This window comes from Neoarius graeffei, chromosome 28, assembly GCF_027579695.1.
Source record: "Neoarius graeffei isolate fNeoGra1 chromosome 28, fNeoGra1.pri, whole genome shotgun sequence".
NCBI lineage: Eukaryota > Metazoa > Chordata > Actinopteri > Siluriformes > Ariidae > Neoarius > Neoarius graeffei.
Window position 1 is genome coordinate 6,329,927 of NC_083596.1, and position 10,526 is coordinate 6,340,452.

The 10,526-nt window shown below is 41.1% G+C and overlaps 1 protein-coding gene across 1 annotated transcript; it reads left to right on the top strand.

The window, feature by feature from the left end:
• The first annotated feature begins 7,380 nt into the window (after positions 1-7,380).
• LOC132875410 (homeobox protein goosecoid-2) lies at positions 7,381-10,526 on the top strand. Its single transcript, XM_060912184.1, has 3 exons — positions 7,381-7,639; positions 10,052-10,284; positions 10,425-10,526. Exons 1-3 carry the CDS (start codon positions 7,381-7,383, stop codon positions 10,524-10,526), a joined length of 594 nt encoding a protein of 197 aa, XP_060768167.1.

Genomic DNA, 10,526 nt, shown 5'->3' on the forward strand with positions numbered 1-10,526 from the left:
TGACGGCGCCTGTATATAAGCTGTCAGTGCTTTCCCGTCGTGGAGGCTCGCCATTGGTCCACGGGCATCTCGTTGGAAGACGCTAATTGGTTGAGACTAGTACGCTGGCTTTTCCTCATTGGCACACGTACCGGCGTGTGTGGCGTCACGAAAAGGCGTTTACCTGAGCTGTGATTGGACAACGCGTGTGCCATTTGTTTAAAGACCCGGAAGTTGAGAGTGCTGTTACAGATTATTACATGTGAATAAAAATTGAAGAAGTTATGGGTTAGACAACAATTCACAAACATTATAGATAGAGATGCCAAACAGTAAATGTAGAATGAACACTGATAAATAAAATGAACATTGATGTTTATGGAATTATCACTGACTTATACACTGTCAGAAAAAGGGAGTCCATTTCTGTCCCCCAAGGTACAATGTACACTAATGTACCCTTCAGGGTTTATTGTTGGACTTCAAGGTAACTATGTGTTCCTTTTTAGGGCCAAAAAGGTATATGTTTCCAAGCAGTATATAAAAGGTACAAATAAGTACTGTACGTCAGAGGATACTGCCCCGCTGACAAGCCGTTGTACCCCTTAAGGTATAATAATGTGCTTTATTTTCTGAGAGTGTATAGAATAAATACAATATGAGTTTCATTCTTAAGGTAACAATGAGGTGTTATAGTGGTTAGCGCTGTTGCCTTACAGCAAGAAGGTCCGGGTTCGAGCCCCGCGGCCAGCAAGGGCCTTTCTGTGCGGAGTTTGCATCTTCTCCCTGTGTCTGCGTGGGTGTCCTCCAGGTGCTCTGGTTTCCCCCACAGTCCAAAGACATGCAGGTTAGGTTAACTGGTGACTCTAAATTGACCGTAGGTGTGAATGGTTGTCTGTGTCTATGTGTCAGCCCTGTGATGACCTGGCGACTTGTCCAGGGTGTACCCCGCCTTTCGCCCATAGTCAGCTGGGATAGGCTCCAGCTTGCCTGTGACCCTGTAGAACAGGATAAAGCAGCTAGAGATAATGAGATGAGAAGGCAACAGTGATATGTGATACCACTGAATCTGCTATGACACGATACAGTTTGATTTAATATCCTCTGATCGATATGTGAACAGTTTTGCTGAGAATTTTGCTGGTGATGATGCTGAGAAGAACTATTTTAAGTTACAAACCACGTTGCTAGTCTGTTAAATTATTTATACAACCATTTAAAGTATGAATTATTATTATTATTATTATTATTATTATTATTATTATTACCCATCCATCCATTATCTGTAGCCGCTTATCCTGTTCTACAGGGTCACAGGCAAGCTGGAGCCTATCCCAGCTGACTACGGGCGAAAGGCGGGGTACACCCTGGACAAGTCGCCAGGTCATCACAGGGCTGACACATAGACACAGACAACCATTCACACTCACATTCACACCTACGCTCAATTTAGAGTCACCAGTTAACCTAACCTGCATGTCTTTGGACTGTGAGGGAAACCGGAGCACCCGGAGGAAACCCACACAGACATGGGGAGAACATGCAAACTCCACACAGAAAGGCCCTCACCGGCCACTGGGCTCGAACTCAGGACCTTCTTGCTGTGAGGCGACAATTATTATTATTATTATTATTATTATTATTATTATTATTATTATTATTAATCTGAGATTTTTTTCAATACAAATCAATTTCTGATAAATTATATTCATGTGATTCATGTGGAATGAACATTAAAACTAAGTAAAAGAATAAATCTTTGTCCAATAAAAAATTAATTCTTAAATTGGAGTTACCACATTAAATTTACACTGTAAGTGACCTGGTGATCAATAATAACTATCCATCCTAGTGTGCTGATGCAACCAGAAAGAAACTGTGACTGTAGGTTAAATCAGAGATCAGCCAGAGGTTTCCTGATCATGACTCATCCATCTTCAGAATGAGCCATGTATCCAGTGGACTCAAGTACCTTTTCATATATTAGTCATGGCTGAGTAGTCAGTTGGTGAGTCATGAGTAAAAAACATGTCTGATGAAAATAAAGTCATTAGTGTGTAATTTTATTTATTTATTTATTTATTTATTTTGTGTCATATCTTCAATAGTCATTCGTTCAACTCTTTATCCTGGTGAGGGTTACGATGGATCCAGTGCCTATCCGAGGGGGGACACTGTTTGCAAAATGGGAATACACCCTGAATGGGAGATCAGTCCATTACAGGGCAATAACCTTAATAGTATTAGATTTAATTTTAGAATGTTCTGGCAAATGAAAACACAATAGAGAAAGTACACTGTCAGAAATAGGGGTACAGTAGGAGTCCGTTTCTGTCCCCCAAGGTGCAATCTACACTAATAAACTACCAGGGTTTATTATTGGACCTCAAGGTAACTATGTGTATGTTTTTAGGGCCAAAAAGGTACATATATGTTCCCAAGCAGTATATAAAGGGTACAAATAAGTACCTTAGATGGTATTGCCCCAGTGATAAGCCAGTATACCCGTGAAGGTACAATAATGTACTTTATTTTCTGAAAGTGTAGGAGTACAAAGTGATTTATTGGTAATAGAGAAACAAATTTAGATTAGATTAGATTAGATTAGATTAGATTAGATTAGATTAGATTAGATTAGATTAGATTAGATTAGATTAGATTAGGTGAGATTAGATTGTTTTATGAAATAAGGTTTTACCAAGAAATATTCACAATCCTGGGTGGTGCATTAGTTAGCACGATCACCTTACAGCAAGAAGGTTCTGGGTTCTAACCTTGTGGCTGACTGGGGCCTTTCTGTGTGGAGTTTGCATGTCCTCCTCGTGCTCCAGTTTCCTCCCACAATCAAAAGATGTGTGGATTAGGTCGACTGGCTACTCTAAGGCCCACTTTACAAGGGGACAGTCTGAAACAAAAACGCAAAAGTCCGTTTTCGTTCTCACTTTTTTCCGCGTCTACACGACCGTTTTCAAGGAGGAAATCTGCGTCTATACGGTGACACATAAATGTATGGAATTCAATTGGATGTGCATGCCAGGCGGCTAGGTGGTGCTGTGAAAGACCTCGGCTATGTCTGCACGCATGCGCAACGTCTTCCGTCTTGTCTGATCTGCACATCTGCGCCGCGAAAACTTTGACTACTCTGGCTATGGTAAGTAAGAAAGTAAGTAAAAAAGTAAGAGCATGCTATACCCGCCTCTGTTCATTAACGGTATATGTGCAGATTCGGTATAGATGTTCGAAGGACTCCTGGACGTTTATTAAAGCTGCCAGAGCAGCTTGAAGGTCCGTTGGATCGATGTAATCAGACATGCTCTTACTTTTTTACTTACTTTCTTACTTCCCGGGCTGGCATGTACAGTATATGACATGTGTATGACGTAAACGCGTACCCGACGTGAGCAGATCCGAGCAGAGTTTCGCGTATTGGGTAGTTTAGACGGATATGCAACGGGGGCTGTTTTTGACTTATCCACTCTGGAAGGCGTTTTCAATTTTTTCCGTTTTTCAGCCTCGGAAACGCCGTCTCCGTGTAGACGAAAGGCACTTCCGATAAAATATTTAGTCGTTTTTACCCGACAGCGTCCTCGTGTAAACGGGCCCTAAATTACTCATGAATGCAAATGGTTGTTTGTCTCTGTGTTAGTCCTGCGATAGATTGGCAACCTGCCCAGGGTGAACCCCGCCTCTTGCCAAAAGTCAGCTCAGGCTGACTACAGCTTTCCCTGTGACCCTGAAAGATAAGTGGAATAGATGATAGATGGGTGTTCACAATTCTTATGGAGAATATTGAGAAGTAAGATTTATGAATTTTTCATTGTGAAAATGTACTAATATTCATGAGTGGAGATGATTTGGAAATTGGAAAGTCATAAATACGGTATTGTTAATGAGATAAAATCACAGTTATGCCACTGAAATATTTGAATGGCTGTCGTACAGGTCCCTGTATGAATAATCTGTTGTGATTAAAATGATAGAACAAGTGGATTAAATTTTATATTGTAAGAAATGTATTTATAATCTAAAAAAAATAATGTTATAGAAAATTTACGAACACCCACAGACCAATCAGAATCAAGAATCAGTCAACCAAAATGCCAGAATATCCTCTAGCTAGAGCCGCGTTAAAATTACTCTCTGTATTTATAGAGATGAGTAATTGGAGGTGGAGGTTGACTGATCTGGTTAGCAAAATAAAATAAAGGTATAGTAGTCATTGGCAGAGGTGGACAAAGTACCCAACTTCATTACTTAAGTCAAAATACAGATCCCACTGGTCAAATGTTACTCCGATACAAGTGAAAGTTGTCCAGTCAAATTTTTACTTAAGTTAAAGTACTGAAGTACTTGCTTTTAAAAATACTTAATTATTAAAAGTACATTTTCTGTCAACTCATGGTTGTATTATTGCCAGAACGCTTACAAAACCTAATGCCATTACCAAAGACAGAAATGTGAATTCACAAAATGAACACATGCTGTGCCATCATGGTGGTTTAACGTTAAGGTAGCTCGTCAGTGAAACTCCACCTGACATGCTAGCAAACTCTTTTCAAACTCATAATCATATTGGGTAGCTAACGCTACTAGAAAAGAAAGATTTCTACATTCTTTTTATTTGGCAAGATTATGCTAAAACATTTCTGAAAGGACTTCAGATAAGTTAACGTTATTCATGTTAGCGTAACTCCGTTTTTACATACTAACTAACAGTGTCCAAATTAACTAGCTATGTGTAAGCTTTAGCCGTGAACAAGGCTATGGCAACTTGGTGGGCAAATCCATAGAAAGTCATTTGACTAACATAACATTTGACTAACATAGACTGCATAGCTATTGCAACGTTATCGCTAGCTCTAAAAGCACAGACAACGCAATGCAAGCTTGGAATAAAACATTTATATACCTCAATATGCTCCTGCAGGTTGAACGGCGAGTTTTTGTAGGCCGTGATGTGGTTTGTTTCCAGCAAACAAAACAAACATTTAAAATGAAACGTATCTTTAATCCTTTCAGAAAACTGAAACATGGGTTCTAGGTATGGCCATGGGTGTGTGCATTCCCCAGAAGAACCACCTCCTTCCATTCCGCCATCAACTGATCGTGTTCAAATAATGCTGCGGAGAAATCATTGAGCTTGAGTTTATACAGTCTACGGACGAGATGTGATCCTAGTGATTACTGATATACTGTCTCAGTGTCACCTGCGAAAAAATCCAATCATGTTTTAGAAAAGAAAAGAAAAAACATCCACTTTCAAAGCTGCTTCATAGTAGCGAGTAACGAGGACCTTGACAGAAAAGTAGTGGAGTGAAAAGTACAATATTTGTCTTTCAAATGTAGTGAAGTTAAAGTTTCCAAAAAGAAATAATACTCAAGTAAAGTACAGATACTCAAAAAAGTGTACTTAAGTACAGTACTCAAGTAAATGTACTTCATTACTGTCCACCTCTGGTCGTTGGCTTAAGCTCTAATCACTGCACTGAGTTAGATTGGCATAGACTGATATAATCATAATATAATATTATTTCCATTAGGGCTGAGCTTGGGTGGCACGGTGGTGTAGTGGTTAGCGCTGTCGCCTCACAGCAAGAAGGTCCTGGGTTCGAGCCCCGGGGCCGGCGAGGGCCTTTCTGTGCGGAGTTTGCATCTTCTCCCCGTGTCCGCGTGGGTTTCCTCCGGGTGCTCCGGTTTCCCCCACAGTCCAAAGACATGCAGGTTAGGTTAACTGGTGACTCTAAATTGAGCGTAGGTGTGAATGTGAGTGTGAATGGTTGTCTGTGTCTATGTGTCAGCCCTGTGATGACCTGGCGACTTGTCCAGGGTGTACCCCGCCTTTCGCCCGTAGTCAGCTGGGATAGGCTCCAGCTTGCCTGCGACCCTGTAGAAGGATAAAGCGGCTAGAGATAATGAGATGAGATGAGGGCTGAGCTTGGGTTACTGCTGTGTAGAGTTCTGTGTGCTGTGGGTTCTCTGGTTTTCTCCCACCTCCCAAAAACACACAGGTAGGTGTATTATCAATGCTAAATTGGGGAATGCCATAGCCTAACCATTAGAGAAGCAGCTTTGGGACCAAATGGTTGCCAGTTTGATTCCTTGGACCAGCAAGGCATCTAACCTTGCCCTTGAGCAAGGTATCTAACCCCCAACTGCTCTCCAGGCTGCTCTGGGTATATGTCGCTTTGGATAAGAGTGTCTGCCAAATGCCATTAATGTAATGTAATTGAGTGTAAATTGCCCCAAAGTGTGAATGAGTGTATGCTTGATGCTCTGTGATAGATTGGCATCCCATCCAGGGTGTATTCCCACCTCACACTCAGTATTCCCAGGATAGGCACTGGATCCACCACATCCCATAACCACATAAATTACTTTCCACTGAAGACATATGAAAAGAAAGCTCTGTCTATTAAACACTTACATTGAATTGCCATATTCTGAATCTCTGCTGTTTACTTCGAAAGAGGATTTTCTTGAAAATCGTTTGCTGGTGAAATTATTAGCATTAATAAGCAGACATGATACATTTTTCCTGAGACAGACACAAAAGCCTGAGCTGAGATAGCGATCACACAGATACCGAAGACTATAACTCCAACAATGTAAAGGCAATGAATATTTGTGCGAAGGATGGAAGCTGTTTATTGTTATCTGTTTTTGATCCCCCCCCTTATCTGCACGGCTTAAGGCAGATTTTGAAAATCCATTAATACCTTGATGAATAAGAGCTTCTGACTTGTATGATTACAAGGGATTTGTTGTGGAAAAGAATAGGAATGTATAATAGCCGGTGTGCCGTACGAGAGACGCTGCGTTTCAGTGATAAGGTGTGCTCACTCTACTCGTTTATGCCACTCGTAACCCATCCACAGACGATGTTTAACACCTTGCAGTTGAGGCCATGGACCAGGTAAATTACACCAGGGTCTGTGATCCACATATACAAACATGCTAACCTGAGTTTATCCTCTTGAAGCACCATGGTCACTTCTGATGCCCGGTATAGACTCGATGAATCAAAGCCTTTAATGCCAGACAATTTATCTTTCTTCTAAAACCACAACAAGAAGGATTTCTCAGGGCCTCTGCACCCCTCATTTGATACAGTGAAATCTGATTTCATTTCCCGCCAAAGCCAGATTAGCTGAATCTCCTGTTCTCACTAACACCTTCACAAAACTGCCCAGATTAGATGGGATTTTTTTTCTTCAGCCACTTTATACTTTTTTTGTGCTTTCTGTATAGGGGGATTATGTTTTGTTTCCTTTCTTTAATCTATCGAGTAAATGGGGGTTTGACACGAAGCACAAGGAGCAGAGAGAGAGAGAGAGAGAGAAATTCAGTTCTATATGAAAGTCTGCTTCTTTGGAGTCCCAGACCAGAGGAGCACAGCAGACCATGGAGATGGAAGAAGCTCACATGGAGAAGAAGACGTTCGCCTTCAGCATCGACAGCATCCTGAGCAGGACATTTGAGAAAAGAGACGAGAGCAAAGTGAACACAGATTCCGACTCACAACATTCTTCGAAGGATGGTCCGGATCTGGAGTCAGGAGCGACTACAAATCCCATGGAGCCTCTTCATCATGTCTGTGTATGCTGTTGTTACTGCTCCCACTGTGGAGAGATGCTCCAGGCTGATTACCTGCCTCCTATGTGTAAGACTCACTGTTTAATTCGAATAAAACTCATCATAACTCATCTTATAGTAGTTGGAAGTTTTTATATTCACATTTTTAACCTTCCATATAGAGTAAAATAACATTTCTGTTGTCTGAAATGCTTGTAAGAAGAAGTAGTAGTTTATGGTAAATCCACACTATTCACCAACTTCTATGTCATGTTAACGAATCTAGTTATGTTAAATGCTGTTCAACATTATTTTATATTCTATAAAAGTATAAAATGTTTTGGGGGCTGATTATCCCATTTTTACATTTATCGCTGTCTATTTGATTCTCTTTAGTTCACAAAGGGACTGCGGGTAGTTTTAACAGTGAATAATGTTATTTTAGCTCTATGTCAGTAAAATATACAGTACGTTCGTAAACTTCTTCACTTATGTAGGATCGCATTAAGATCAAGATATATAACGATGTCTGTTTGATGGCTGGATATAAGCTTTAATGTTAGCTTAAAAAGAACCGGCTGTAGTTTCATCTCATCTCATCTCATTATCTCTAGCCGCTTTATCCTTTTACAGGGTCGCAGGCAAGCTGGAGCCTATCCCAGCTGACTATGGGCAAAAGGCGGGGTACACCCTGGACAAGTCGCCAGGTCATCACAGGGCTGACACATAGACACAGACAACCATTCACATTCATACCTACGGTCAATTTAGAGTCACCGGTTAACCTAACCTGCATGTCTTTGGACTGTGGGGGAAACCGGAGCACCCGGAGGAAACCCACGCGGACATGGGGAGAACATGCAAACTCCACACAGAAAGGCCCTCGCCGGCCCCGGGGCTCGAACCCAGGACCTTCTTGCTGTGAGGCGACAGCGCTAACCACTACACCACCGTGCCGCCCCGGCTGTAGTTTAACACAGTTAAATATGTAAGGAATAAAACACATTGGTGTGCTCTTATGTGGACCGATTAATACTGTGTACCTGACTATTTACTTTATATCAGTCTTTTATTTCTTGTATACCACAGCAATTTGCAGATTATAAGTTTTTAATTTAATTATAAACAACATGTCATACTTTTTAACCATTTATTGTTACATTTAATGTTATGGAATGTCAAAGTTCTTGTTATCACTTATGACATAGTAATTATAAAAAGTTGTTCCATCATCATGCTTTCTTTTTTTTCATTCTCTTGAAGTTAATCAGATAAAAATATGCAACTTATCAACTTACTACAGAGAAATCTGAAAAAGCAAATTCCACCATTCTGAAGACTTTTCCATGTTGGAAATTGTATTTACTGTTACGAAGCACTGACAGCGGAGACTCCTTCCATAAAAGTTCAATAACCATGTCATGACAAAAAACTTCTGTAGTCCTTTTTTTTGTAGGAATGCTTTTTGTAGGTTGTTATGATAGAAACGATAACTTTAAAAACATGATAAAAGTGTTTTTAAGGATTATTATCTTCCTTGAACATTTTTTGATCGTGAAATTATTATTATTATTATTATTATTATTGGGGGCAGCATGGTGGTGTAGTGGTTAGCGCTGTCGTCTCACAACAAGAAGGTCCGGGTTCGAGCCCCGTGGCCGGCGAGGGCCTTTCTGTGCGGAGTTTGCATCTTCTCCCCGTGCACGCGTGGGTTTCCTCCGGGTGCTCCGGTTTCCCCCACAGTCCAAAGACATGCAGGTTAGGTTAACTGGCAACTCTAAATTGACCGTAGGTGTGAATGCGAGTGTGAATGGTTGTCTGTGTCTATGTGTCAGCCCTGTGATGACCTGGCAACTTGTCCAGGGTGTACCCCGCCTTTCGCCCGTAGTCAGCTGGGATAGGCTCCAGCTTGCCTGCGACCCTGTAGAACAGGATAAAGCGGCTAGAGATAATGAGATGAGATGAGATTATTATTATTATGGCCAGGTTCTTGCCCGAACTGATAATCACAGCATCAGTTTTTCTTTGGCTAATTAGACACAAGGTATGCCACCACACTTGTCGGAGCAGTTGGGGGTTAGGTGCCTTGCTCAAGGGCACTTGAGCCAATCCTGTTGATTCAGGGAATCAAACCAGCAACCTTTTGGTCCCAAAGCTGCTTTGCTAACCATTTGGCTATGGCTTTCCTCAAATTAAATATTAAATGAAATATTTAGATATACGTAAACATTTAATGGTTCCCCAAAAGGGACAATTTGAAGAACCCTTTAGGGTTTGAGTTATATATAGTGTCTGTATTTCAGTTTTTAATTTCCATGTAAAGTAAAAGGCAACTAAAATGCATTTGTGTACTTTATGCACTTTGAGAAAGAATCACTAGAAACAATCGAAGCTCATAATGTCATTGTGAAAAGCGTACAGTTTAGATTACCTTCATTTAACAGCTCGTGTGTGAAACTGTCTAAAAGTTACACATGCATGCACTTGTGTTGCATTTCAGCTTGTCAGTTTGCATGGAGCAAGAAAGCACTGACTGAGACAAGCCTGACAGGAGAAAGTCAGAGGAGAGAGAGCTTCGGTCAGATCCAGAAGCGGATCCGGCGTCACCGCACCATCTTCACCGAGGAGCAGCTAGACGCTCTGGAGGAGCTGTTTGTGCAGAACCAGTATCCAGACATACACACTCGTGAGCAGTTAGCCGAGAAGACTCACCTGAGAGAGGAGAGGGTCGAGGTGAGGGCTATCATCTCATATAAAAAACGTATAAAAGACTACAGAATACATTTTAACATGCCATTTGGGGTCTGGAACTGTTTATGAAAATGATGGTGTGTTTAAAGATTCTGTGAATAATCAGTGTGATGAACGTTTAGGTGTGGTTCAAGAATCGTCGAGCCAAGTGGCGAAGACAGAAGAGACTACAGTTCAGTCTCCATGGGCAAGATGAGTGGAAAAATGTCCTCCATGGTGATTGA